Source organism: Fusarium oxysporum, chromosome 1 (assembly GCF_000149955.1).
Source record: "Fusarium oxysporum f. sp. lycopersici 4287 chromosome 1, whole genome shotgun sequence".
Lineage (NCBI taxonomy): Eukaryota > Fungi > Ascomycota > Sordariomycetes > Hypocreales > Nectriaceae > Fusarium > Fusarium oxysporum.
The window spans coordinates 4151587-4179184 of NC_030986.1; the positions used below are offsets into that span (position 1 = coordinate 4151587).

At 47.7% G+C, this 27598-nt stretch overlaps 9 protein-coding genes and 1 non-coding gene across 12 annotated transcripts; 4 read left to right on the plus strand and 6 right to left on the minus strand.

The window, feature by feature from the left end:
- Positions 1-2088: 2088 nt before the first annotated feature.
- On the minus strand, positions 2089-4279 carry FOXG_00806 (uncharacterized protein). The gene is made up of 2 exons (XM_018377390.1): positions 3826-4279; positions 2089-3773 (listed from the first exon to the last, which is right to left on the minus strand). The coding sequence occupies exons 1-2, from the start codon at positions 3922-3924 to the stop codon at positions 3675-3677; spliced, it is 198 nt and encodes a 65-aa protein (XP_018233109.1). The 5' UTR covers positions 3925-4279; the 3' UTR covers positions 2089-3674.
- A 1822-nt stretch (positions 4280-6101) lies between these two features.
- Positions 6102-9587, minus strand: FOXG_00807 (uncharacterized protein). The gene is made up of 2 exons (XM_018377391.1): positions 9433-9587; positions 6102-9377 (listed from the first exon to the last, which is right to left on the minus strand). The coding sequence occupies exons 1-2, from the start codon at positions 9439-9441 to the stop codon at positions 6153-6155; spliced, it is 3234 nt and encodes a 1077-aa protein (XP_018233110.1). The 5' UTR covers positions 9442-9587; the 3' UTR covers positions 6102-6152.
- A 111-nt stretch (positions 9588-9698) lies between these two features.
- On the minus strand, positions 9699-11338 carry FOXG_00808 (uncharacterized protein). Its single transcript, XM_018377392.1, has one exon. The coding sequence runs from the start codon at positions 11050-11052 to the stop codon at positions 10033-10035; it is 1020 nt and encodes a 339-aa protein (XP_018233111.1). The 5' UTR covers positions 11053-11338; the 3' UTR covers positions 9699-10032.
- A 2447-nt stretch (positions 11339-13785) lies between these two features.
- Positions 13786-16209, minus strand: FOXG_00809 (uncharacterized protein; the record flags this gene model as incomplete). The annotated part of the gene is made up of 9 exons (XM_018377393.1): positions 13786-14362; positions 14412-14634; positions 14696-14796; positions 14899-14950; positions 14999-15245; positions 15308-15374; positions 15422-15466; positions 15525-16101; positions 16151-16209. The coding sequence occupies 9 exons, from the start codon at positions 16207-16209 to the stop codon at positions 14024-14026; spliced, it is 1710 nt and encodes a 569-aa protein (XP_018233112.1). The 3' UTR covers positions 13786-14023.
- A 770-nt stretch (positions 16210-16979) lies between these two features.
- FOXG_00810 (uncharacterized protein) lies at positions 16980-17717 on the plus strand (the record flags this gene model as incomplete). Its single annotated transcript, XM_018377394.1, has 1 exon — positions 16980-17717. The coding sequence occupies one exon, from the start codon at positions 16980-16982 to the stop codon at positions 17715-17717; it is 738 nt and encodes a 245-aa protein (XP_018233113.1).
- A 1631-nt stretch (positions 17718-19348) lies between these two features.
- Positions 19349-19567, minus strand: FOXG_17954 (uncharacterized protein; the record flags this gene model as incomplete). The annotated part of the gene is made up of 1 exon (XM_018397978.1): positions 19349-19567. The coding sequence occupies one exon, from the start codon at positions 19565-19567 to the stop codon at positions 19349-19351; it is 219 nt and encodes a 72-aa protein (XP_018233114.1).
- Positions 19375-23272, plus strand: FOXG_00811 (protein phosphatase). Of its 3 annotated transcripts, XM_018377396.1 has the most exons (5): positions 19375-19653; positions 19723-20478; positions 20631-22426; positions 22477-22629; positions 22680-23272. In XM_018377396.1, the coding sequence occupies exons 3-5, from the start codon at positions 21011-21013 to the stop codon at positions 22707-22709; spliced, it is 1599 nt and encodes a 532-aa protein (XP_018233116.1). In that variant the 5' UTR covers positions 19375-19653; positions 19723-20478; positions 20631-21010; the 3' UTR covers positions 22710-23272. The 3 variants fall into 3 exon arrangements, with proteins under 3 accessions (XP_018233116.1, XP_018233115.1, XP_018233117.1); XM_018377395.1 differs by having other exon boundaries at positions 19375-20478; XM_018377397.1 differs by lacking the exons at positions 19375-19653; positions 19723-20478 and having other exon boundaries at positions 20495-22426.
- Positions 23273-23283: 11 nt separating this feature from the next.
- Positions 23284-24569, plus strand: FOXG_00812 (uncharacterized protein). Its single transcript, XM_018377398.1, has one exon. It carries the CDS (start codon positions 23368-23370, stop codon positions 24412-24414), a length of 1047 nt encoding a protein of 348 aa, XP_018233118.1. The 5' UTR covers positions 23284-23367; the 3' UTR covers positions 24415-24569.
- Positions 23330-25533, minus strand: FOXG_00813 (uncharacterized protein). The gene is made up of 2 exons (XM_018377399.1): positions 25297-25533; positions 23330-25245 (listed from the first exon to the last, which is right to left on the minus strand). The coding sequence occupies exons 1-2, from the start codon at positions 25359-25361 to the stop codon at positions 24495-24497; spliced, it is 816 nt and encodes a 271-aa protein (XP_018233119.1). The 5' UTR covers positions 25362-25533; the 3' UTR covers positions 23330-24494.
- A 507-nt stretch (positions 25534-26040) lies between these two features.
- On the plus strand, positions 26041-26130 carry FOXG_17955. Its single transcript has one exon. It is a non-coding gene; the product is annotated as a tRNA-Val (tRNA).
- Positions 26131-27598: the final 1468 nt, after the last annotated feature.

Genomic DNA, 27598 nt, shown 5'->3' on the forward strand with positions numbered 1-27598 from the left:
TATGATGTGAAGCTGGGGTTGATGGAGCCTAAGGAATGTTAGAAAAAAGCGGGCACTTCCAATTCAAGAATGAATGCGGAGGCCATTGAAAGAGAGACTCGAAAATTACTAGGCCAGCTAGGGGAGGGAGGCAAGAAAACTTAGGACCTCTATCCCAAGTGACGAAAATACTTGGGTAGATTTAGTATATCTTAGTATGCCTTTAGGTTCATTAATTTTGGCATCCTGGTTTAATGTCAGAAGTTTTATTGCCTGAGGACCAGCCAGGCCTTGTACTTTGGCTTTTGGCTTAGGTTTGCGTAGGCTTGCGTTTATGCTGGGGTAATGGGGGCGTTAGGGCACTGACGGGTTGGCAGGAACATGCAAATCATCCAATCAATGTTTTTGGGTTACCTTGACTCTACTGTCACGGTGGGCTAATCCTACCTACCTTCATCGTCTACAGTATGGAGTATCGTGAGAATTCGCCTCCGTCATAAGGTTGAGAGGGAAAAATAGGTCGGGCCTAGACTTTGCAGTGCTGTACGGAATTGTGGTAGCTGGCCACGGCGTGCCCTCCATCAAATCTTAGGTTTCTATCATCTCCTCCACCAAGACCGGACAATAATTGGACCCTGAAAAAAGGAAATCAGATGTTATTCTGTCCGGCATATTATCTCAAAAGAAGCAAATATAGGAGACCCCTATTTATTAGAGACAAGGAACGGAGTACCTAGGTAGACATCCATTGAGTAATTCGATAGGTCAGAATTGCTCCTGAATATCCGTGAGCTTTAACCGTTAAAGTAGGCCAGCGTCAGACCATTGGATTGGGCCCAGGCCAACTCACGGCAATCGTCGATGAAGTGCTGCTTATTTTCCGTATAGCTGACTTTGGAGTCGGCAAGCTCGTGATGCAGAGTGTCAATGGGGGCTGGGACTTGCGGAGAAGAGAGACTTGGGTCTGTTGTATGCATCAACCGGATGCGCATAGGAAGCGCCTCTGACGTGATGTTATTGAATAACCCGCACTCACACCAGAGCTGGAGTCTAAAGTGTAAGAACGGAACTCAGTTTGGTGGATAAGTAACCGAGAATCAAATGCTGGTCTGTTTAGCTCATCTATTGTTCATACAGATCTCCAAGTCTATCTCGAGGTCATCTCGATGAGATGATCGAAACTGCCGAGTACGGTCTCTCATCACGATACCTGACTTCATATTCAACCAACAGACAGACTCAAAAAAAATCAAAGGATGGCTGGTGGTGTGCATGTCCCTGTACTTACAGTACAGGGCTTGGGTCCAAGTTAGACGCAGTGACAGTGAAAGCGGATTGGCCGCTCCACACTCGGAATCGATATGCTAACGCGGATGAAGCTTCATCGGCCCCACCAACGTATCCCCGACCAACCGAAGACTGATATATCAGAACATCCATGGATCACATCAGGTGAATCATAGCAGAACAGGCATGAACGAATAAAACAGGATCAAGGTTGCAGTGAGTTCTTTCAGGATACGACAGCTGCAATCTTTGTAGTATATGGAAGGAGAATACCTATAGTAGATGGCTCTATGCCATAAGGTACCCTGGGCAAACAGCCCGTCAACTACATCCATGGCTAGGCATGTAATCGATGGAAACCCCGCTCAACAGGCCCAATGACGATACCCTCGGCAGTGGAGGATGTCTTTGTTGAATTTCTTCCACTGACAAGCTGCAGCGTCATCGTGTGTCGTAGCTCAACCGACCCAACTCCCCTCGTGACCTTGCTTACTAGGACTAGGATGGACCCGTTGGTAACACGATCCAAGGGACTCGCGGATCAAGATCGACTCCGCTTAACTTAGCCTTTGACTCCGCTTTTTAGCTCTGTAGTAATTCAAGCTTTCTTACTTGCTGGTGCTCACGTCACTTTCCGAGCCTCAAGAACTGTTCTTACTTTGCTATGATGATCACCTGAGCTTGTGAGGCCTAAGAATTGAAGATACAGTCTCCGCACTGAGTAGTATGTCGAGCTAGAACTTTAGTGTATTGGTGTCTTTCTTCACCGTTGAATATCTCCGAGGACAACCTAACCGGAATTGACCTTATATCGACTCACGAGTGAATTTTAATATGTTGTCCTTTACCCTCCTACATGTTTTACTCCAGAAGCAAAGAAGTTGAAGCCAGTTTATGCACCCATACGCAAGAGACGAGATGCATAATCAACTCTTATTCGACACCGAGGAGATGTATCATGCAGCCCGTTTCCACCGAGTGTCGATCCTCACGAGCAACAATCTCGAGTCTCATTCGTCTTTATGGTCCGAATTTGTGTCAGGTTCACTGTGCATCTCATCGTATGTTTATCACGATGTTCCCAATTTAAATGTCTTGAAGCACATCATTGTTGTTGCATTACAGTGGTCCTCACGGGGCGCATGATTAAAAGTGATATCACTGTCTAAGAAGACTGCCTAATCATAAAATAGTTCAGCGCTTCAGACATAATAGAAAACATGTCATTGAGAGATGTCTCGCTCCACTCCCCTATCTAAGTCATAATTGATGCTGCTACGACACTTAGGGCCGATATCGGTCCATTCGTGGTTGATTCTTAATCGCAACCTCCCCGCCGTTGTCGGCCTTATAGGAGTTCTCACAGATGAAATATTCCGCTCAAATGGGATATAATGCGCGTATCTGCTGAGTTGCTATCAGGGCTTTGTCCATGGTGCAGTATCTCGAACTTCTTCCGCTTCGACCATCCCAGCATCTCAACCAGGGCACAATATACTTGGCCAAAACCATCGTTAGTATTATCTGGTTCTCGCTGAGGTACGCGTTGCTTAGAAGAGAAATAAAGTCTCTTTGGAAGCAGAGTATCAAATTAATCGGCAAAATTATGAAAAGAATTTCTTTGATTTGGCCAGTCTTGGCCCCTGTCACCAAGTGACGATAGCTTCAAAACTACACCCCGACGAAAGGAATTGGTCCGTTTCTTCTTCACTACATCGTACTGCCTTAATTCAACCCAATTGGGTCATTCGTACTTCACCAATAACCCGATCGTGCACAACAGTGAATAGTGCCCGAAGCGTCGGTGAGTGAGTGAACTTTATAAGACGGTGATGCCGTTTGCGGAAATAGTCGAGATCCACCTATACGAGCCCTGAACTGTTGATCCGGGACACAAAGCAGGGTTTTATAGATATTAGCAGTAACTTGAGGGGTATTTCACGGCTTCCAAATCAATGCATATTCGAAATGCTACTCTGGTTTAACAAATCATATGGTATTCGTTTCAGATCCTGCCTGATATGTGACAATTGTAGTTGATGTTTCTCGTGATTCTTCCAAGCCAGCCCATCTAAATCATTTCTCCTGCAGTTGTAATACATTCTCCTTAGGACACTAGGTTGAGTCTCCTGTATATCATCATGCCCAGGATGACAGCCACCTGCTTAAGCATCAATGTATTTTTGTAAGAAAGAATCGAGAAATGAATGTGGACTCAAGTAGACTGAACGTGTTGGTTCTGACAGAACTTTGGGTATGAAATCCGTGGAGTGTAGGAACAAGAGCTGGATTCTCTCTTGTAGCCTGTGTTGCGGTCGTTCAGATAAGGACTGTGTATGCTAGTATGCAGTGGTGTGTTCGTAACGTCGTTAAGTTCGAGTGAGTGTGTGAGTTGAGGCGATACAGTCTTATTCTCCAACCGAGATGACTACATCGCCCTTACATTTGCCGTATGAGCAGCATTCGGATGCATCCATGTCGCCTTTAAGGATAGCATCGACTTTAGACTGGTACCAACTGTTAGCGTGGATGATGCCTTTACAGAAAATGGGTACATACTTGAGGGCACGGCCCATTTGGTGAGATAGAAGAGGTTGGAATAGGTGATGCCATAACCAGGGCAGCAGAGGCAGCGAGAACGAGCGTGTACCACTTCATGATGAGTATATAAGGAAAATTCGGTAAACGAGGGTGACTACTAGAGTCGAGTAAAACGAACGAGTTGGGTAAAAGAGTGACTGAAGAAACGAATGACAATAGTTTGAATAGAGAGAGTGTGAGTGAGTGAGTGAATGAGTGAGTGGAGGAGCAAGTGGACGGAGGAGAGAAAGTTGGTTTGGTTTATATGGCCTGGAGGTCACTGCGCAAACTCAACGTTTGACCATAGATTCAAGGGAGATTCGTCGAAAGCAGGGAATCACTCACTGACAGTGGAGTCACTGCCAAGATTACCTTGGGTCGCAAAAGAAACTGCATGCGGCACTGACATCCATTTTTTTCCAAGAGAGTTTACAAGGCAGCGTTGAACTCTTTTTGACGCAAACGTTGAAAATGTTCATTCCAACCCAACTCGGATTTGGTGCGCATCTCATGTGCTAATGCAGGTACACTACAGGCGACTTACAAGGGGACAAGGGCCCACATGCGTCATATTCCGGGGGTCACAATCGCTAATGAAACCTCGTAATCCAACTTTTTACATTGGATTTATCTGCCGATATTGAACTGTCTGGTAAAGATCAGCCATGACAGTTGTAAAATTGCACCAATCAGTACTGGCTCTCTCACATCATACATAAATACTGCTGAGATTTGGTTGCAGGTCAGAATCTACTGGATTCTCAGAATGGCCTAGGCTTATTGTCAAGAGAGACATCAAGAAAAAGAAACAAGGCCTGGCCTTGAGAGCAAGAAAACTTGAGAGCTGTAGGGAGGGTGTCAAAAACAAATAGTCCAAAGTCTACTAGATCTATCCTAAGTTCGCTCAAGTCTTTTTGTCGTGTGTGATAGGTGGTCCTTAGGTTTTCTTACCTCCCTCAACCAGGGTAACAAGTGGAACGAGAAACCCTGATAATAAGACAAAACAAGGGAAATAATAAGCGGCATTCTTAGCGTTGCTAGAGCATTGTCATCTCAGCCCTACGCTTTTCTAATTGCAGTACTTAGAGTTCAGAAACGGTTTCAACAGAGTCATTGCGTTAATGATTCGATTATGATGTTCATCAACCTTACAAGTTTGCTGGGATAATAGATAAAAACACCTTAACATCCAACATCAGCCAATGGATTTGAACAAACCATCATCTGCCGGTTGCGACCGTTGCAACAATCTCACTTCATGCAAGGGACTGCGTGGTTATCGAGAAATGTCTTGGCATTTCTCAGCCGCTTCCGAAAGTCCGGATACAGACAATGTCTCAAATTCATGGGTAAGGCTATCAGGTTATGATAGCGCTCTGTTGACCGAGACAACAAAAACATGAATCAGGATAAGAACTATGAAAGACTTGATGACGTGGGGAACGCTAAATTGGAAAGGAAACACTGGTAACCATGCTATCAAAGGACATTCCTGAGGGCGGCGATACTCTTCGAGCACCTGATGATGCGCATTCACAACTCCCAACCCTCACGACCGTCTCCTTGGTGCTGAACTGTGTTCCTTCACCCTTAGAAGACTTGTATTAGCGATCTAAAGTGACCAAGTTTTGGGAAACCTCAAGATGAGCTACAACTTCTGAAAGTGCCACTATTTTACCCAGCCCCGTTTGCTATTTGGCTCTGCTTTCACCAAATCTGGGTATTTCCTTAGAAAGGGTGCTAAGACATGGTTTAACATCAAGAACCGGTTCTCGTGGATTATTCCCATGCCTTGGGGAACAGGAAAAACTTCTGACCTTGAACCAAGATGCTTGAAATAGTTAAGTAGTCTAAAGGTCTACTAAATCTATACTAAATTTACCTAAGTTTACCTAAGTTTACCTAAGTATTTGTATTTAGGATAGAGGTCCTGAGTTGTCCTGCCATATTATCTTCTTCGGATACTCACTATTGGCCCATTCTTATAATTTTGTGTTGTTTAGCTGAAGACTTACCTAGAAGCTGCTCTGGATCTATGCGGATCCTCGGACAAGTTGGAATGGTACTATGTACCTTAGAATCTTAGTGGATTTTATTCTTTTTCATAAAAGCCACTTTTCTCTAATGTGCCAGCACCAGCAACATGTAGCAGATGAAGAGGATTGCGCTGCTCAAGCAAGACATTTATGCTAGGCACTCTAACAATCCAATTGCGTGTCTTGTTATTGTTGAAACTATCAAACTTTTGATCCTTAATAGCTTGAGTGTCTCATGGAACTCTGTTCCCAAAACGCCAACAAATCTAACTACCACGACCAAACTTCAGCACCCACTCCCCCAAGCACAACATTGACCTTCTCACCATCACTCTCCCCTATGACAGCAATATCACCAGGGTCAGCAACACCACTATACGAGTCGGCCACCAGTTTCACATTGTTCACTTGAACTCTCCAGACCCTGACCCTCTGATCGTTGCTGACCGTAATGCCGAACGTCTCTCCCCCACGTTGCACGAGCACCAGACCGTTGATTGCTGCTGCATGGGCCTTGCGTACGATTCCACGGCTTGAAGTTGTGTATCTACGTTTGTCCGACTCGTCTGACATAGATACAAGTGTTGTCACACCAAGACCGTTGTCGTCGCCTCCTGTGAGAACTAGAAATCCTTCGGGCGTTGGCTGGAGATCCAGGCATTTGATACTGCTTTGGTGCACGGGAGCCACCTGAACGAGAGCATGGCTAGCCACTTCCCCTCCGAAGCTAACCTCCCAGGTTGTCAGGTGTCCATCCGTAGAAGCAGTAAGTGCCGAAAGACCGTTCTCGTCCACCCCGAGATGGCGAACCTGTGTGAGACAAGCTCCCGTGTACGACATGCGAGCCAGGAGGTGGAAACCTTCTCCTGGTGTGTAACGATATGTTTTCAATGTTGAGTTTGACAGAACCATCGTGATAATGATGCTTCCATTGCCAACCTTGCATGCGTCGAAATCCATAATGCGAAGATCTGCGGCAGGACTCTTGTCTTCTAGGATTGCTTCGCACAAGATTCCGAGGCCTTTGTACTGTGAGTCTAGCCTTTGGACAGACCATACGAAGAATTCTTCGAAACCAGCACTGCTGAGAAGGTAGTCATCTCCCACCCAGTGAATCTTTTGTAGTCCCGATATGTGAAGCTTTGTAGAGGCAACACATCGAAGTCCACCACTATTCTTCGTTCCACATCGTTCATCTCCATACTCCCAGATACGAACAGTTGTGTCCTCAGCGCCGGTTGCAATATACCGACCACTAGCACTCAACCCCCGAATCTCTCTTCCGTGTGTTCCATATCTCAGAGGGCGGTGTATCGGGTTGTGTTGCGAGAAAATGTAAAGCTTCGTTGCTCTGGTATAACCAAATCGCACACGGTTGTGGTTGATGGAATCATGAGCAATGGTAAATGTCCGGTGCGCACCTCCACAATCAACTGAGGCAATTTCTTCCCGACGTGTTTCGTTCCATACGATAAAGTTCTTACTCTTAAAGCCGTACAAGATCAATTCGGGAGATTCATCTTGAGTAAACCAACCACCTTCTATATCGGCACCAGAAGGGGCAGCGACCTCATGCTGGAGGTGCAATCGTACTTCATCGCCGAGATCTTCAATCTCGTATATTCTGTACTTTGTATCTCTGCTCGTCGCCAGGAAGTACAGGGGAGCTTCCTGTCCATCGGTTGTCGGAAGAGGTACCAGACCAGTAATAGCATCGCGTGTGTTGAATCTGAAGTCCAGGATAGGGCGGAACTCGTTTCCTGTCTGCCTCAATAGTGCAAGAAAGCCATGGCGCGACCCTATGGCAATCAAATCCTCCCTAAAACGAGCAGCAGATATAGCAACGAATCTCTTGTCGATGCCGCGAACATCTGCCGTTGCTACAACAGCTCCTGTGCGCCAGTCGATTGAAAAGTACTGGGAGTCTGAAGTTCCATGAATATGGACAATGAGTTCTGTAAGACCCCCCACGGAACTGGACAGGATCGATATGTTGAAGATCTTGCCCGGCACAGAGCCAAGAACCTTTACCCCTTGAGATTCAGAGAAGTAGTACAGCTTGCCACTTGTCGTACCAAGAATAGCAGCACCGTCACCTATCGTCTGGAGAGTATAGCACGTCTGAAATTCGACGTTGAGCTCATCTTCCAGTTCAATCTCTCTCCACTCCAAAGCCGGTCGGAACGTGCCCAAGAGGAGTCGTCCCCAATTTGTTGTAACGAGCATACGGTCATCAGAAATGAAATCATAGCGGCTGAATATCTCTTTTCCACGAACAGATTTCAAGGTTCTTAGGTTAGGTAGAGTGACAGCAATCTCATCGAAACCAAGCCCAAGCAATTCGTGGGTTGATACTGACGCAGCAGGGGTCAATGAGGCAGGTTGTGTGACGAGAGAAATCTTGCTGTCAGCGCCTCCTGTTGCAATGAGGGTTTGGTCTCCCTTGTTGACCACAGCGTGCGCCCATAGATGCTTGCCATCGTGCACGGCGTATGTCTCGATGTGCTTCAACGAACCAGAAACTTTCTCGGACGAAATATCGAGGTTCAGTTGCCATCTCTGTGATGTCGAATCTTCTCCAAAAGAGTACAATGATAATGGGCTTTCTGGGAGTGTTTCGCCTTCCGTGAGTTGGGAGAACTTGATACCCCAGATTCTTGACAAATGTCCCATGATGGTAGCCACAGGTCGTAGTTCTTCCGCCCTAGGCCCATCGTCCAAACCTGCTTTTGATCCGAATCCTGTCTCTCGTGGTGCAGCGAAGTCATGCTTTTCGTGTGACCCATCTCGTCCGGTGATGTTCCAGATTCTCACAGTCCGATCATCACTGCAGCTTGCAATGAGCCTCAATTTGGTTCCATTTTGACAAGGGAGTTCTTCTGAGATATCAACACCAAAAATGGATCCTTCGTGGCCGTTCAAAATGGCCAGGAGTTCCGAGCGACTCTCTGAAACATAACATCGCCATACAAGAATCTCGCCAAAGATTGTACCTCCAGCCATAAGAACAGTGTCTTGGTCTAGCCACTTGAGTCTCGCAGCGTAGAGAATGGGTCGTGAAGGCGAAACAATAGATCCGACAACCGGTGCATCGTCTCCATTCAGGTGTAAGTGGACGACTTCGTTATGAGCCGTTGCGAGCACCGCGGAAGAGTCGTCGTATGGTGACGGTGCAACATCGTAGATCCAATCTGGAGCGGCTGCCTTCTTCACAAACATTTGAGCATCCGTCATGTTTCCGATAAATCCCTCAATATTCGACACCACTGCAATCTGTGCAGCACCCCAGACCAACACTCGCCCATTACTCAATAGGCGTATTCCATGAATAGGCTGAGCAGAGAAGACACGAACGCTGCCTACGCGCAATGCATGGCCGGTTTGAAGATCGTAGAGAGTCAAGTGAGTATCCTCGCCAGCAAGAAGATATTCCGCATCATGGAAGAAGGCGAGTGAAGTGATAGGACCCTGAAAGAATTCCCGAGTGAGGCTTGACTGACATGTGTGAGCTCATGATAGCGGGGGAGGGGCATTTATGATCATAACTCACATCTGCCATTATTGATAATAGGAAATAAAAATTGAGAAAGTTTAAAATATGTGCTCATTTACTTATTCATGACAAGGGCAATCTTCATCTGCCATAAGAGCTCGTGCGTCGAGTCAAGTGCAGAGTTAAATTTGTATTGTATGAATGAGGTTTTGTGTGGATTCTCAGTCAGCCATGAGAGAAAATTTTTGGACTGGCTCTATATACTACCAAGGCCCATCCTGATGAAGCATCACTAAACTCTTCACTTGAACCATCACAACAAATCGGACAAAATAGTAAATGCATTGTGTATATTTTTATGCTTTGAGGGCGAACATTTAGGATAGCTATGTATGTTCATTCATTGCCCAATAATTTCAAAAAGAAAACGTTTGGGTATCATGCCATCCGGCATCTTCCCGTCGCCAATATCCACCAACTTCCTTTGCAAAGCCATAACATAACCAAACCTCTTTCATGACGGCGTGAGTGCTATAGCAAACATTACCCTGTCATTCGATCCCGAATACCAAAATCAAACCCAAACGCCATTAATGCAATCATCATCAGATGTCAAATAGACTTTAGGAATCATGTCATCGAGTTACTCGTAGCGGTTTAAGCGCGATGAGAGTAAGGCTCGTAGGCGAGGTCAGAACGGGCAGTACCGCTGGGGTAGCGAGGAGCACCATACTGAGACTGGGACTGGTTGTGGTTGTAGTAGCCGGTCTGCATCTCGTGGTCGTCACCGAGAGGAGCGTAAGAGCCGTGCTTGTTGGTGGCACCACCGAGGAGCTTCTCGCCATCGGATCGGCGGTTCTTCTTGTCGCGACTTCGGCTCTCAGGCTTGCAGCAGCAGATGGTGAACATCCAGAAGAGACCGGCAGCGATGGCGAAGGCGGCTGCGATAGAGACACAGGCGAAGAATCGACCGTTGATATTACCCTTGACACCGTAGAACTTGGCTGTGCCCTCGACAGCACCAACGACTGTACCAGCAAAGACACCAGAGAGTACGACAGCGGCGATAACGAGAGTGGAGGCAATACCAGCGACGATCCATGTCAAGCAGGAGAAGATGCGAGAGCAGTTGGAGAAGATGCCGAGAATAATCTCAGCAGCGAGAGCGATGAAAGCGGCAATGTAGACGACCTGTGTCCACTTGGTGACAGTCTTGAAGGCCTTGAGAGCATCCTGAATCTCATCAGGAAGTTCAATCTGGACATTCTTGTCGGCACCAATGAGATAAGAGGTGTTCAACTTCTTGTTGGCCCAGTCAAACTCGGGCTTCTCGCACTTTCGCTTGCCATCTGAGTCGGTCTTACAGAAACCCCAGAGGTTGATGTCGTAGTACTTGTCGAGACCGAGCAGCTCAGCGGTAATGTTATCCTTGATCTTGTCGGCACGCTCCTCAATAACAGGCGCATCGCGGGTATCCAGCTTGAAGTCCTTGAGGTCGAGGTTATCGATAATGTTTCCAACATCGGCAGGGCTGATGCTGAGGTTCTTGACATCGATTCGGAAGATGTAGAGAGATTTATCGGCGACACCAGCGAGAGCACCGACGAGTAGGAAGATGATGGAGCCGACTGTGAGCACGAACGGCAATAACACGCAGAAAAATCGACCGACGCCCATTGTTGCTGTGTGTGGTGTAGTTTTTGGGGGTTGTTTTTAGGTATGCGGAGGATGTAAACCCTGAGTGTCGGAGATCGAATCGGAATATGACGTAGAGCTAGCAGAACGAGTGCTGTGCTGTTATAAGCGAATGACTCTATTCGAGTGAGTAGAACGAAACGCGACAGATAGAAAATGACGCGAACGTAAAAAAGGGAAAGATGAGATGAGGCGAGATAATAGAGGAGAGAAGGGTATCACCAGAGGGAAGAAGAGGATGGTTTTATAAAAGCTGAACACAGCCCAGGACCACTTGTAGGTAGGTAAGTTCCAGGTTGGGCTGGGCGTGAGCACTAACCGTTGTACTGCAGCACAGTTACGCACTAACAAACAGATGAGGGGGTTGGATGTTGGTTGACGTGGAGTGGCGCAGCGAGCCCCTGCACCCCGGACAGGCAAGATCCGGCGCTCAACTCACACTGTTATTTGCAGCGATAATTGTTGGTGTCGTACAGTGCGTAAGTATCACGTTCTGCCTCGTCCGCCTGGAGGCGTTGCGCTTACGACTCCCCCAGTTACCCAAGCCCAAAAGCCCAAGCCTGGTTGTTACAGCTTGAGGTCAGGTTCCCACTAAAAAGGTCACAGTGGAGAGATAGGGCGCTCAGCCACTCATCTACGCTTTCACTCTTTTTGATGAAGCTGAGCTTGTTCGCTTTTCGCTTGTCTAACCTTGAATGGGCGCAGCTCACGTTAATTTGCTCTTTCAGGCTGTGCTAGTTGAAGCAGCTGAAAAATAAACATGCACTTGGCTTGTGACTACAGTGAGGTTATCTGCTATCTTCAGGTCCTGTTGTAAGAGGAACTGCCGTAAGCTTAGGATCTCCCCACGATCAACATGGCGATCATGTCATTGGCCCGGCAGCCTACATGATCTTGGTGGTTGGAAGAAGTTCAGTGGTGACAATTGATACTCTGAAAGTTTCCATTGCGGGATTAAGAATCGTGATGACATTGCTCCGCAACTACTCCGTAATACACCACGGATCACTTCCTCCTCCATCTGATCCTCCAACATTTTACGATTATCGAACCAAAATATGGATCCATAACCCTACAGAGTCAAAAATGCAGGGACCCTGAGCTTTTGGTGCTGACGACACCTGCTAGGATAATGATCCACCTCCAGCACCACCACTTGAATTTTTTCTCCATGATCAACACAGGAAAACAAACAAGAAAAACAAACGGGATGACTTGTATGACTACGGCGACTGGCCGGAATAACGCAGACGGTAGACTCTTTTTCGCCGAAAGGACACATAACACAAGTTTCTGCAAGATTGAGTTACCGTTGTTAAAGAGAGCGGGTGTAAGATGGACACACCCGTTGTGCTGACAACGAAGAATTAAAGCATAAAGCTATCAGCAGCTGTTACGTCAAAGTACCATGCCCAATCCTTATCCACAATCGCGATGTGGGATGAAAGTCTGCTATTCGGTCAGGTAAACGCAGCCTTACAAGAGGGCATAAAAAACAAGACAATTTTTTTTAATTTTTTTTTTCGCAATGTTATCGATTGCTCCCCTGTCTTGATTTCTGTCTGAAGGAACTGACATGCAAAGCCTCCCTCCATCTTTAAAACACAGCCTTTGCTAGTCCCGGGTATCGAGCATGTGTACGTAGACCGCGTCTAATTTTAGATTTTGCCGCGTTTTTTTGCCTCGCTCAGCCCTCTCTCAGTCTCAGTCTCACTCGCTTTCTAGGGTCCCCCCACATTACGCTGGCTTCCAGTGACAAGCTTACAGACTCTGCTGCACCGCCTTCGGTCCAGGCCGTTACCGGCACATAGGAACTGATTGATAATTTGTCACGGGGGAGCCAACGAATGATGAAACTGCGGCATCTTTATTTTGACATCAAACTCAATTATCAATCATCCCACTATCAACCCGAAAAGAGATCTATCCACCGACCTTTCATCTACGTTCTGACCTTTTATCACCGGTTTGGGAATGGTCAAGCTTACACATGCAAGGGCCAAACTCTGAGCCTGAAAGATGCTGAATTCAGCTGCCACGTCTTTGTCACTTACCACCAAAGTCCTTCTTCCACATGCAGCTAGTCATTGTTTTTCGTACTGACCGACGTTTTGACCCTACCGCCGCTGGGCCGATATCAATGTGATGAGCTCCTTGGCTCTATAATGGCATATGATAATTGTGAAATGAATACCTACCTACTAAGAGACTGTCTTGCGTAACTTGTATGCCACAACCGAGTGATATCTCTAATACAAGGGTTTTTCGCCAAATTGTTACGTTATTATCTCAGATCAATCGATCCAAAGAGTTCATCCACAATGATAATAACACACAATAGAGCATGAATCAAGTCCAACGACACTTCGAATAGTAACTGGCAGGTTAACACAGCGGCCTAGTATACGGGCGTGCAAGTAATGAGTATCACAAAGCTATGTCCTCACTGTCTGTAAAGACCATGTATTGTGCTGTTCATACGTTGAGATAGGGTAGGCCGGGTAGGTTCGTCATACAGAGCTACCTGGAGGATGTTAATGTCAATATAAGAGTGTAAGTAAGACACCCTTTTCAACCATCCTTAACACTGATGGGTTTTACTAATACACAACAGATGTAAGAAAAGGCTACGAGGGGGAAATGCCGGCGTAAATTATCAGATGTTATACAACAAGATATGTTCACCATTCACTTTGACGACAGATCAAAGACACATACGAGTTATAGCTTGAAATACATGATTTAGACAAAGTACTATACACCTGTGCTTGTGTAGGGAAGATTCTCAACCTCCCTTTATAAGTGAGGGCCCATCTCCTCCGATCTCGCTGCCACCCTCTTAATCTTTGGTCTTTATCTCCACAGGCATGTGTGTCAAGGTCTGGTATTCCCATGCAATTATCCACGAGCTGGACACCTCTGCTGTTCATGAGACAGTTCTCAAACTACTATATCAGTTGAACTGAACTTCAACTTCTTCCTCGCCGACTTTGGATCCTTGATAATGGAGCGAGAAGTTCACAGTGCCATCTTCACAATCCATCTTGATGTGGTAGTCTAATCGTGGGTATGCAACACCGACGGGGTTGGTCCACTTCAGAAGTGTGTCGACATCGACAATTTTGTCCCATTTCATCGCGCAAAGGTGGTGAATGTCATCCGAGTCGCCATACCGTACAGGAGGTGCACGGGATGTTGAGCAGTAAATCTTCTCATGGCCTTGAAAAGATGGGACTTCGAAATATCGGACGTAAGAGTGTGAAACGGATCTCTTCTCTGAAATATCCTCGCCCTGTGAACCGCGTCAGTAGTGAGGCTTTCCGCGTTTGCTTCTTCTTTACCACTCTCAAAAACCATGCCATTTGCCTGTTGGCTCGATAGTTTTGATGTACGTGGGACCACGTCTTGTCTGCCTCGTTGTGGTATCCCTCGATGAATGGACTACCGTACATGATACCATAGCTCATTCGAGCGACCCGTGTCTCGACATCGACACCCAGATTAGTGGAGGGGTTATGTCGGACGAGGCCCTGCACGACCGCGCCACGGCAGATGGCAGTCCAACTATAGAATAGTTAGAAAAACCCCGTTCTCGTTTTTATAAAGTCAAAAAATGAATCCTTACGGCTTGTTTCCACGGGACTGCAAGACGATGCGCCTAAATCGTTCCTGAAGATTATTGAAAAGGAAGCGACTGCGACCGAAACCACCGACAAGGATGATGTACTGTACAGGAAGTTAGGAACATAGTACCTACAAGCGTTTCTTTTTGTATTCCTCGGGCTTTTCATGGTATTTGCTCTGGATTGCGTCGACCTGGTGTCTGACGAGGACCTCAATCTTGTCAACGATCGATGAGAACGCTGAAAAAAGATCCTGGCTATGCCAGAGTTAGCTGAGCGCTTCGATCCGCTATCATGTAACCTACGAGGTGAGATCGAGTGTCATACGGCGCATCAAGCCTTGACTGGAAGGGTTGACACAAGTATCAGGGAGAGCGAGCGACCAGCTCCGCTTCTGATTCTCGAATTGAGGTTTGATACCATGCTCCCACTCGTCATTAAGGAACTTCGTCTCTTCGGTCTTAGTGACAGGCCACCATGTACCCTTGGGACTCTTCCTCTTGACAAATCTGATGAAGGCCTCGTCAAGAAAAACTCCTCCGCAGAGGTCACCTATATGTGAGTCAGTCATCCTGAAGTTCTCTCAGCGAGTCGGCATGTGTTTCTTGACTGACCATCGCCTTTGACACATTCTTTGACAACGAATGGATCAGTTGATTGAAAAATGTAGCTAATGAGATCCTTCGAAATGTCAGCAGCGTATAGTTTCTGGCTTGAGATGAACCTACAACCGTGCCACCTCCTGCATCGCAGACAACAATGGTGTCACCAGCCTGCTCATATATCAGCCCACAGAAATTCTGTTACATTGATAGCGATGTATATGCGTACCTTGATGCTCGAGCGCTTGGAGAGATCTTTGATGGTGGCGAGTGCTGCAGCTTCTGGTTCAGAGACGAAGCGGAGAGTAGTAGAGCCAGCAAGGCGTGGGTCCAGAATACCTGCCTGTTTGGCTGCCATTTTCATTCGTTGTTGAGCATAGGGGGGCCAAATCGCCGGCAAAGTGATGACGACCTGGAATTTGGATCGTTTCATAACACCATCCCCAATAGCGCGTCTGATGGACTCGACGGAATGATCCCAGATCTTTCGAAGGAAGCATGCCACGATTTCTACGGGTTCCTTTCCGACCTTGCTCTGTAGACGACGTGCCTCCTTGAGCTGGGTAGAGTTAGCAGCGCCTTGAGGGATGTCTTTGGGTTCAAGGAGCAAAAGCTTGAACCATTTCAAGGGTTCATGTTCGGGGGAAATGCCATATCCCCATTTGATATCCCGGCTATTGTGACCATAGTGAATCTGGGTAGGTGCTTTCTCCACGTCGGAACAATGATTAAGTTCAGATTCCCAGCTAGTCACGATTTCGATCTCCTCAGGTTCGCGTGAGTAGGCCCAGGCCACGCCCGAGTACCTGCTGACAGCTTTAGTATCCGATATTTTCCAGCAGCTCCTCAACTTACGTAGTTCCAAAATCTATACCAATGATGACAGCATCTTCAAGTGGTTTGTTTGCAGTCATGATGCCTGGGTTTTGGCCCCGCTCGCAGGACTGCTGGGTGAGGAGGTGAGTTCAGGTACAGTGTGAAAGGAGAGAAATGGTGGAAGAGTGAAGGAGAAAGAAAAAAAGAGAAGAAGAAGAAAAGAAGATCAATAGAAAGAGCTGCAGTAATTAGGTCCGGGTAGCAATCTTTGTTTGCCAGTGCCAGCACTGGCAGTGTCTGCCAGCTGCTTAGGTCGGTACCTAGGTAACAAACGAGCCCGGAGGTTTATGACGAATGCGTGCAGTGACGGAACTCATCAGTGCTTCTGGTAGTAACCCTATACATTTATCATAGAGATATGGATGCCTGGGTAAAGTGCGTTTGCTTGTGTCACACATATCTCTTTCATTGCCAAGGTGTTGATGCACCTCCTGTCGGCACTAAAGCTTTTCTGGAGCGAACTCCAAGGTTTTTACATATTATTGATTCTTTCCCTTCTCCTATCTTCTTTATTCAACTGATCCTTCTATGGTTTTGCGAGAACTGTGGGAGTAGTACTATAAAACGCCCTGTGCTTTGACCTTGCTCTGCAGCCAAGTGTTCTCATAGCATTGCTTTCACCTCCTGCGTCGTCTCTTTCGGAATACTGATTTGCTTGCAAGTTGAGATTTTGTAAGTATCTCGTCTTCTTGTTAAATACATCGGGGGTGAGCTTTTACTGAGAAACCTCGACAGAAGCCATCTTTGGCCAAGCTTCATAAGACTATTGAGCACGAATCTCAAAGCAGGAGGGCACAGCCAGCTCAGCATGCATGATAGGACTCCTCATGCAGCAGCTGCTGCTAGATACCCTCACCAATCTCATGCATCCGGGCCTCTTGTCGACGTCAGTAGCCCTGAAGGCGGCCCAGGACAGCATGGCAATACCTACGTCCAGGGTTTTGGGAACCTTGCTGATCCCCTTGCAATCGATGGATTCCTTCGGATACAGGAGGGACGGGTGAACCAATTTCTACAGGTTTCTGATCGACGAGCGGAGGCACAGCGATCTGCGCTTCAACAAGCAGCGGACCGTCTATCCAACATTGCCAACAATATCGGGGCCATCGTAAATCAGTGGATCACACACCCATCAACAAACCAAGGCTCAGACTTGAGTCACGGTCTTCAGAAAGCTTACAAACGACTTGCTGACGTCGAAAGTCAGCACCTACAGCTGAAGCTCGAGCACGAGGCCATCAAGAAGCAGTTGCAGGAGGCGAACGCCAAGGTTGACGAGGCTGTCAAGGCGCGAGACGAGCTGCGACGACTCGCTGACGGCGTTAACTGGACAGGATCAGCCAAGGTATCAGATCAAGAAATTCGGAGCAAGTGGAAACAGCTCGAATATAACATTCGCTCCCTGGCAAGTGTCTTGGCCAAGTGTCAGACGAAAGTGCCATCAGACAAGTTGACCAGAACCCGATTGGATGAGGTCTCCACAGCCTGGCGCAAACTGCTTGTCGTCGATGATTATAAGAACTTTCTCATCGGCGCTTATATTTGAACTATCGTTGAGAGTGTCTTCACGACCGGAAGGAAATTCTGCAGTGGTGGTCATAACATTGACCTGAAGGCCATGCGAGCTGCATTTCTCGGTTAGTTCGGACTTCGTTGCTAGATGGCACATGATATAGCTAACGAGTCTTGTAGAATCTGCTTCAGAAGTTGACAATCCTTCGCGCCCAGGACCAACGCTTCGACATATAGCGAGGTGGTTTGCCCAGGGCACAGCACTCTTTGGACACTTCTTCGACGTGACCAACACGCCTTCAGACGCGAGGCACGCAGTGAAGTCGATAGACTGAAGCTATTCTGCAACATCACCGCAGACAAGTCGGGAACTGACTTCCACCAAGAGATGAAGGCCATCCTTGAGGCTGCACTGGACCTAGACGAGATGTTGATGAGCTCCAAAGCGATCTTTTTGGTTCGCTGGCCCCAAGATGGACAGTCTAAGACACTGCAGTGTTTCGTCGCAAATCAGATGGAATCACTCGCACACACCAATGAACTTTCCTCCTAGACAATCGTTAGATTCTTCGTCTCGCCGATGCTCATCAAGATTGGAAACGCCGATGGCTGCAACTACGACAGTGAGATGACTCTCTGCAAGGCCACGGTGGCGTGCGAATAAGCTGCCACAGCTAGCTGCGGTGAAGAAGTAGAATAGGAGAGCAACTACCGCAGAATGAGGTTGGTCGGCGGAACCAAGAGTGTCCGTCCTTAGGGTAGGATTGACGATGCAGCTCAGTATTGTTCATTTTGGAAGGGTGGGAAGTAATGGGCAGTTACATGGTTATGAAGGCACGGATGATCGTCCGAGGCTAGTACGCCAGATTTGGTGCCATAGGAGATACAAAAACCCATAATGTCAGAGTAGTTTCTTGTTAACCGTGTTTTGTTTTACATCGTTACAGTGTATGATGCTTCTCCTCGGTGTTGTTCACCTTTACACAGAAAAGGAATAGTGTGCATTAGACCAGCTGCAACCTGGCAAGCCAACGCGGGGATGTCTTCGGTGAGAGAAGCACGAGGGATAGTCAGCTGTCACTGCGCAGAGACTGTGTTATCGTAGTGTCTAGTGTAACGAACTATTGGTTCACTAGGGAGGCGAGAACGGCGGCCTCAAAAAGGCTGACTGATAGAGTGTGATTTGATACATCATTATGCTCTCGTCTGCAGTCATGGTAGAAAGAGGGGTTGAGTCTTGGCCATTTGGCCATTATGCAGCAGCAGCTCTGAATAGTTGACATAGTGGTTGGAGATGTCAACTGATTTAGATCGAGAGTCTGAATGTTTGACCGAGTTTCTCGTTTGTTTCGAATCAGTGAATGGTCGAGATAGAACAAGCTCTCGCACGTGCCAACGGTTGTCTCCAACTCAGGTCAGTCTGAGTGTCAATCTCCAGGGATTCGGGCTAGTTATCAGGGGGCCCGGGCCTTGAAGCCGTTGCATTTCGTAGTCTTTGGTGACGAATCAATCCATGTCGATTTTTATAGAGGTCCAGATTAGATCTTACCAATCCAAATCTGTCTCGAGTCTCCGGTTCAGGTCCCGAGACCCAAAGATAATGAGACGACTACCATAGAAAACCGCCATATGACAGGTTTATGCGGAGGACGAATGCCGAGGATATCAAGTCAGAGGAAACAGCGGAGAATAGACAACTTGGTGAGAATCTTTACTCTTATCAAGTCTTGTCAAGCTTGGCCCTCCCACATTCTCACGTATCGTCCAAGCAATCGCTTGATACCCCTGCTTCACGCCCAACCTCGCATTGCTGAGCCTCCCCTCCATTGGGCGCCGATCAAGAACCACCCCGGACGAACCAGTCTTGGCTTCAGTGCTTGTCATTGAGCTTCTGTTTCAGTCTTTTTTTTGGCCTCTGTTGCTGTCTGTCTGTCGTCTTGTCTTGTCTCGAGTGACCTCAATACGACGAAGTCAGCTCCGTCCAATGATCCTCTCAAGACGTCAACTGAACTGTTATCACTAACCACAAGACGCCCTAGTTCGAAATCACTGAACTCTGTCCGACAAACAAGAGAAGAGGGTGTGGAACCTTATTCCATAGCCTGCGCCTGTCCAAGCATCTCCATCCGCCACTTCGCTTCCAAATTGACCTTATCCGGCTCCGCTCCGTTGCTCTACTACGCGCTGTAAGCTCTCAACCGGGCTCAACTTGACTCCTCATCTCGTCTTGGCCTTTTTTTTTTTGCTTTGCTTTGTGAGTGAGCGAGAGTCAGAGACTTGGGGTAAGGAACAAGGTCCAGGTGGAGGTGTTAGTGTGTACATACCTTGCCGAGACGAGACTACCACTACCTTACCTCTACTTCTACCTCTAGTTGACTTATCTTTCCACTTCCGCAACACACTTGATCCATTGTTTCTTCCTCTTTCACAACAAACTCTAGGCCCTCATACGCTGCAATTGACAATTGAGCCTATCGTTATTTGCGTCAGTGTCTGATTCAGGCACTCGACTTATCGTCCTTTCTACTCTATCGACGTCATCGCATGCGAACTACTCCGCCCGCTGTATATCTTGCTCCATCGCCTCTACAGCACTGTAGCACCTACAAACTGTACCTATACCTATACCTATAACGATACCGATACCGTCTTCCACCAACACCTGACACTCAACGTTTTGCCTTTAAACGCCTTGGCAATCTGATTTTTCATTCAATCTCATCTTACGATTACTTCACTTGCTTTTGCTGTTAGTTTGTCTTGTACAGTACCTCCGATACCTTCCTCCACTCCATGTAAGTCCACCTGGTCCTCCACACTGTGGCTATACCTATTTTTTTCACCTGCCTCGTCAACACTTGAAATGCGCAGCAACCCTGCCATACGCAATCTTCACTCAGCGTCAACCTCTTCAAGTGTGACTCAGCCTAACGTGGACTCTTTCCAGATTCGAATTCGGCCTTTGCTATTTCAGCGTTATCTCCGATCTCGTTCCGTTCGCCTTTTGTATCGTCTCCGGCCTCATCCCGGCGTTAACAGGCCTCCCCACGACGTCATCACGCCGCAAAATCCACCCGCAGACTCACTTCAACATCTCGTGCTTCAACCTGAAGCATCTTCCAAAACTGCCCAAAACGGACGCATCAAGGAGTCGTCGCCGCTCCTCCTCCTCCTTCTTCTTAACTCTCGATCGCTTCTTTCACCCTCCCTAACATCTCCCTTGATCCAAGCTCAACCTTAGTCGCGCCGAAGGGAATCGCTACGAATCGAACCGCCCATCACCAGTGAAGTTTGGGATAACCACTGTTGATCGCGGGAAGCAATACCATGGGAAACAACAACTCCACTCCAGGCGGATCCAACTCCAAAGGCTCCGGCTCGGCCGGGCCTGATGGACCCCTCCAGTCTTACCCATCATTCAGCAGATCTGACACCAAGGAATCGTCCCGCTCGTTTCGATCTCTAGGCTCAAAGATTCGTGGTAGCAAGTCCGATAGTCCTAGGAACTCACAGGTTCTATCCAATGGTGACACTGCGACCGAAACAAAGACTGAGGAGCGACGATCCAGTAGGCATGGACGTTCAAGCTCTTCTCGACTGAGCCGCAGTGAGCTTCCTCCGCTAAACACCTCTGCGTCAGACATGTCAGCACCCGAATCGGCCCTCGCAGATTCGGCTATTGGAGACGATCAACCGCCTCCATCTCCTGTTCAAGGAAACACCAAGGGCGGTGCCCACGATGTGAGCGCCGCGCAAGCGTCGGGAGAGGTTGATCATGTTTCTGACCAACCTCCGTCTGTCAACGCTGGAGCTACTGCGCATATGCAAGCTCCAGGCCAGTCTATTCTGGTGAAGCGAGAAAACACCATTAACCCAGTCAACAGCCCTTCTGCTGAGTCCAAGACAGACGGAAACTCCAATGTCGCCATGTCTGAGATTAAGGATATCGATCTCGATGACTTTATTAAGCGACTCTTGGATGCGGGTTATGCTGGGAAGGTCACCAAGAGCGTCTGCCTCAAGAATGCCGAGATTGTTGCCATTTGTCAGAGGGCTAGGGAAGTCTTGCTGTCACAGCCTGCTCTCTTGGAGTTGGATGCCCCAGTAAAGGTCGTGGGTGATGTCCACGGCCAGTATACCGATGTTATCCGAATGTTTGAGATGTGTGGTTTCCCCCCTAACTCGAACTACCTTTTCCTCGGCGACTACGTTGATCGAGGTAAGCAGTCGCTGGAGACTATTCTGCTACTCCTCTGCTATAAGCTCAAGTTCCCCGAGAACTTTTTCCTCCTCCGCGGAAACCACGAGTGCGCCAATGTCACGCGAGTTTATGGCTTCTACGATGAATGCAAGCGAAGGTGCAATGTCAAAATCTGGAAGACGTTTATTGACTGCTTTAACACTCTACCCATTGCTGCCATTGTCGCGGGCAAGATCTTCTGCGTTCATGGAGGACTTTCACCTGCGCTAGTTCACATGGACGATATTCGAAACATTGCTCGACCAACAGACGTCCCCGATTATGGACTACTAAACGATCTTCTTTGGTCTGACCCCGCAGACATGGAACAAGATTGGGAAGCCAACGAGAGAGGTGTTAGTTATTGTTTTGGCAAACGAGTCATTACCGAATTTTTGGCAGTGCATGATTTTGATCTTATTTGCCGTGCGCACATGGTCGTTGAAGATGGCTATGAATTCTTCAATGATAGGGTTCTGGTAACAGTCTTTAGTGCCCCCAATGTGAGTTACCCATCTCCGCACCTCCTCGGATATCCGGCTAACTCGTATAGTACTGCGGTGAATTCGACAACTGGGGCGCTGTTATGTCGGTATCTGCGGAGCTGCTCTGCAGCTTTGAGCTCCTTAAGCCTCTTGACTCAAGCGCTCTGAAGAGTCATATCAAGAAGAGCCGAAACAAGCGACAGCACATGCTCAACAGTCCGGTATGTTCCACAAACAAGCACCTTTAAAACCTATCTAATCATTGCCACAGCCCGCTATGGTCCAACCTCAGAGCGTGTAATAGTATACATTACAAATACGAATCCGATTTTTATGTTACTTCCTCTATTGAGACATTCATTTAACGAACTACGGCAATCCGAGGGCGACCCGGACATTGCTGTCCAATTTCACCGGAATGAGCAGCGCAAACAGATCGACTCTTGAACTAGAGTATGAAAAGGTCAGAATGGGTTTGGGTGCCGAGAACAAGCACACTCAGTATACAGTTGCCAGTACCACGGTGTGACAGCCGCAAGGTCGCGGCTCTGTTCCGAGTGACGGACGTAACTGTCCTAATCAAAAGACCTGAAATGGTTGAATCGGTACACAAATCCCAGAATAGCGCCGCTGTGTATACGCTTTGGAGTTTGGGAAAGGTTGGCCTATACTTGAGGCGCACTTGTAAATGGTTGATTGGAGGATTGGGAAGGATGCCTTATAGAGTATTATGGGCTAATAGCAAGATCCAAGATCTTGATTTGTGCATAGCACCAGGAATTGATTACAGGCAGTTCCTATGAATATGTTTATGCTTTTCTATATGACATACAGTGAATCGAATGTGATGTTGATGATTGGCCAATGCGGGGTGAAATGCTTAGTCATCGAGTTGCGACGAAAATTGATCGTCGAAACCACAGACAATCAGCTTCACCACATCAGACAACCACCCCAAAATGCAACGCCACGCCTTCCGTTCGGTGTGCAGCCGGACAAGGCCAGAGCTCGAGCAGGTCTCGGATGCTTTTCGAAACTACGCCCGCCAATTCTCAACAACGCAGTTCCAGGCAGCCGATGGCCCAAGCCCCAGCACTCCGAGGCCGCCTCGAAGCCCGGCTGCTGGTCCCAAGGTTATCGATATAAAGAGCATGCCCCTGCGCGGACGTGGGGGTCTCAGAGGGCGCGGTGAAGCTCGTGGAAGAGGTGGTCTTATGTACAGAGGTCGAGGTGGACTTGCTAGGGGAGGATCATCAGCTCAGGATCGATCCTCTACACCTGTTCGAACCTCTTCACCAACAAGAGGTCGTGGTGGTTTCGGTGCGGGCAGAGGACGAGGCGGTCGTGGAGGTCGTGCTCGTGGCCGAGGTGGAAGAACCAACGATCGACGACCAAGGGATGAAGAGGACAAGGATAAGAAGAGGATCGACCGAAACGAGTTCAACACATTGGATCCTGATGAGAAGTCCTTTGACGATAACATTCGATTCGGCATCACCTCGGAATATAGACCATCTCTCACACTCGAATCTATCAACGAATTTGCGCCCCTTGCACCGAATTCCGCCTCTGGAAAATCGGCTGCAGTTCTTCAGAACCTCAGTGTCCTCGGCACAGCGGATCATGTCGGTGCACCAGACACCTTCCAGCCCAAATATTACGCCTCTGAGATTGAGACCAATGGTGTTCGCTTCTTTGCCGACCCGAAAGATAAGGAGGCTACCGAAAAGTACCTCCAGGAGAAGCTCAAGGCAGAAGGCAAAGAATCCACAGGCCCCATCATCACCGACACCGAAGAGGCTATTCGTCAGGTCATCACAAAGCGGGCTGTTCAGGGTCAACATGAGACACCCAAGTTCGCTTCAGACCCTGTTGGTCTCTCTCGCTCATGGCATCTCAGGGCCGAGACTTACTCTACCAACGATGTCAACTCCTTTGAGACGAAATTGACGTCGCTTTTGGCCAAGAAGCCTGCTGCTGGGAAGGGTGGAAAGGCGCGCGCTTAAAAGATTAGATCTTAAGATCAGTGTACACTTGTCACGATATGTAATACTACAATATTCTGAATCTATCATACAATTACCATCTATAGTTGACGGATGGTCTGTGCTTCTTCCTGGTCGATTTCCTTCATCTTCTTGTCTTGTACCTTTTGAAGCTCCTTCTCGGCCTTTTTGACAATGTCGGGGAGGACAGTGCCCGACTTTTTCCAGTCCTTGAGTGTCTTTTCATGTCTAGATCTAGCATTGCGAATACGGTCCTTCCAGTGCTGTACTGTCTCTTTGATTCGTCGCTCGACGTCGTCCTTGCGCTCGAGCTCCACTTTGAGAAGAAGCTCAAGCTCGTTGTCCTCTGACCGCTGTGGTTGTTGGTTGAACTCACGGCTTGCTTGCACCGCTGACATGATAGGCTTGATGTACTCCTTGTCGTTTACGAGCAGTGAAATAGCCCGACCAGATCGAGGAACGACTTGCGCCAGCTCTCGTAGAGGGAATGTCACATCATTGCCGTCATGATCCTTCATGGGCACAGGCAGCGATCCCAAATTGGTAGGATTGAATCGTCCACCATGGATCATACCCGCCAGCTGGGTCTTGAAGTGCGCATCAATAGGAGCATACGCAGCAATAACAGCTGTAAAATCGAGGGGATCTTCCGGATCCGGCATCGGCACCTTTGCAGTATCGAACTCCGCCTTGTTCATAGAGCCTGCAGCTGCCTTCGCATTGGCGCTGTTAGGGCTGTTGCTAGGGGCTGTGATCTTGCGCTTCTTGAGCAGAGAGGGAGAGGTGCTGAAGACGCGGGGTGTAGCGGCTATCGATCGGAGGGGAGCTGGGCTGGTTTGGTCAGTCAATTGCATGATGAGAATATTGTGAGACGGGCCGTACCCCTCTGAGCGCACGAGTTGCCGCAGGCATGTTCGTAGAGTACCATTGGCTTTTGACATTGCCATTGTGGTGAGTTCGTGTTGTGAGATGTCGTTTCTGGTGTTGGGAGTTTAAGTGATGGTCGAAATTCCTGCACGACGTCAGATCAGGACCTGGTTGTGAGTGATAAGATAAGCGCTGGGGATGGACATCGATGGACATCACCCAAATAGTAGCTACGGGCCAAATGAGATGTAAATAAGTCATACTGAATTATAGATATTACAATAAACATTCAGCTGATCATAAGAAATTTCTATACGTCTGATGTAAAGACGGAAGTGAGAAGCGGGCAGCTTCGTTTGAAAGCTGTTAGTCGGTCTCACAGCTCTACTCCTGAAAGTAATTCGACTCAATCTGGCAGCAGATGGTGAACTGACATGACCTCAATCCTTAACGATAGAACGGCTTAAACTAACAGAGCTTAGCATAATTTTAGGACAACCTTTGGAAGGCCGTTGACTAAAGGTAGTTCCTTTTAAACTCCTCGTTTATGATGCCCGGGTGGTTCAATGACATTGAATTTTGCAGACAACAGACCGAGTGGACTTGATCGTTTTCTCACTTACTCTAGGAGGCGCTCGTCAAACACTTTCATAGGACATTTACGGCATATGCTATGAACAGGACATCACTGCTTGTCATGCTGGCCATTCTGCAAGCTGTCAGTTAAGTATTGCAATAAGACACGGATTACTTTAACCAGGTCGTGTGGTGTAGTGGTTATCATGTTTCCTTTACAATTGACGCATTTGTGAACGGAAAAGGCCGCAGGTTCGAACCCTGCCACGATCAGCGTGATACATGATATGTTGGTGTTGAGACACTGACCGTCTTCGATTTTTGGCTGATGACTCAAGATTTTGCGTTTTGCGGGGTAGTTGTGGGTCTCTACGACTCGTGTAAGGCTGGTGCAAAACGAGTTCATTGGTTAAATCTGAACTTGAAAGTCATCATGGCAGGAGCAACTTCTATAGAAGGCAAATCGGTAATTGTTTATTTCAACCTCATGCAAACCACACGATAGTAGGCTGCAGATGCTGAGCAATGCATTCGCACTGTATCTTATGCCACCTATGAACTTGGTACCAATTCGATGCATATAGCAAGTACTTCTTGGTATGTTATGTATAGGAGGGGCATTGTTGGAGGAGATATCTCAATTTACAAGAACCATATAGTCGTTTGCAATAAGCACAATACTGTTTATGTTCCACCGGACAAAGCAAGGGACAGATCATGACTGAGCAGAATCTGGACCAGAAGTGGAAAATGCAAAGATAATGGAAACATCGTGATGTAAAGCGAACTCTATATACATGTAACAGTGATCCTCCAAGCCTTTCATAATGGTTTTCTCCTGAAAAGCAATAAAGGCACCACAGAGCTTATCTTTGACTTTTAGAAACCAGGTTGCAGAATATCACGCTCATCGTGGCAGGGTTCAAACCTGTGGCCTTTTCCGTTCACAAATGCGTCAATTGTTCTTTCTGGCAATGAGGGTACTAGCTAAGACAAGGTTTTTGAAGGTGCCTGAGGTCACACTCTCGTGAGTGCTAGAGGTCTCGCAGATACTGCACGGGCAGAATCGGCAGTCTCTTTCGTAGGCCTGAGCAGCTCGTAAGTTCCCATTGAGGGTCATCTCGAGCGAGATTGGTCCCGAAGCCGGTCTGAGATAAGTTCAAGTCTATCATGTCAACATCATTCCAAGCTCGCCGGTACGATTCCATCCTCGGATTGATGTAGGCATGTCTATCACCAGTACGGTTCGGTTGCTGTTCGACGTGCAATGATATCAACAAGTGCAATGTCTTTCTGAACAAGCAAGCAAGCAAGCAAGCAAGAAGGAAGAACACAGGCTCGACTTAACGAATAAAGGATCACCATTTCTTGAAAAGATATCTTGAGGCTCGAGAGGTAGGCTCAAAGGTAAAATTGGGATGGCAGCACGACGAATGCGGTGAATTGTTGGATGCGAAGAACAACCAGTTTTACAGAAGCCATGCTTGGGCTTCTTTGCATAAGGGGAAGCATCACCGCCTTCGACTTGGTGTTTTGAGCCATAATTTTTGGCTGTCGAGTCCTTCTTTAGAATCTGGAAAGGAAGAGTGCTTGGCGACTGAGCAGTGTGACCCCCAACCCCAGTAATCCGACCTTAAGAAAGCCCTGCGGGAGTCGTCGAGCTTCCGAGCTAATCATGGAAGGATCCGTAGGCTGTTCCGACGAAGCGCAGAAGGGCAGTGCATTTATCCTTCTCCACCAG

What these genes read in the sequence shown, in the direction of transcription:
- FOXG_00811 (XM_018377395.1), top strand. Translation starts at nt 21,011, where the DNA reads ATGGGAAACAACAACTCCACTCCAGGCGGATCCAACTCCAAAGGCTCC. An exon ending in CAGTCTTTAGTGCCCCCAAT is followed by an intron (nt 22,427 to 22,476) that starts GTGAGTTACCCA and finishes TAACTCGTATAG; the next exon opens with TACTGCGGTGAATTCGACAA. An exon ending in AGCACATGCTCAACAGTCCG is followed by an intron (nt 22,630 to 22,679) that starts GTATGTTCCACA and finishes TCATTGCCACAG; the next exon opens with CCCGCTATGGTCCAACCTCA.
- FOXG_00806 (XM_018377390.1), bottom strand. Translation starts at nt 3,924, where the DNA reads ATGAAGTGGTACACGCTCGTTCTCGCTGCCTCTGCTGCCCTGGTTATG. An exon ending in CAAATGGGCCGTGCCCTCAA is followed by an intron (nt 3,774 to 3,825) that starts GTATGTACCCAT and finishes AGTTGGTACCAG; the next exon opens with TCTAAAGTCGATGCTATCCT.
- FOXG_00812 (XM_018377398.1), top strand. Translation starts at nt 23,368, where the DNA reads ATGCAACGCCACGCCTTCCGTTCGGTGTGCAGCCGGACAAGGCCAGAG.
- FOXG_00813 (XM_018377399.1), bottom strand. Translation starts at nt 25,361, where the DNA reads ATGGCAATGTCAAAAGCCAATGGTACTCTACGAACATGCCTGCGGCAA. An exon ending in CAACTCGTGCGCTCAGAGGG is followed by an intron (nt 25,246 to 25,296) that starts GTACGGCCCGTC and finishes TGACCAAACCAG; the next exon opens with CCCAGCTCCCCTCCGATCGA.
- FOXG_00808 (XM_018377392.1), bottom strand. Translation starts at nt 11,052, where the DNA reads ATGGGCGTCGGTCGATTTTTCTGCGTGTTATTGCCGTTCGTGCTCACA.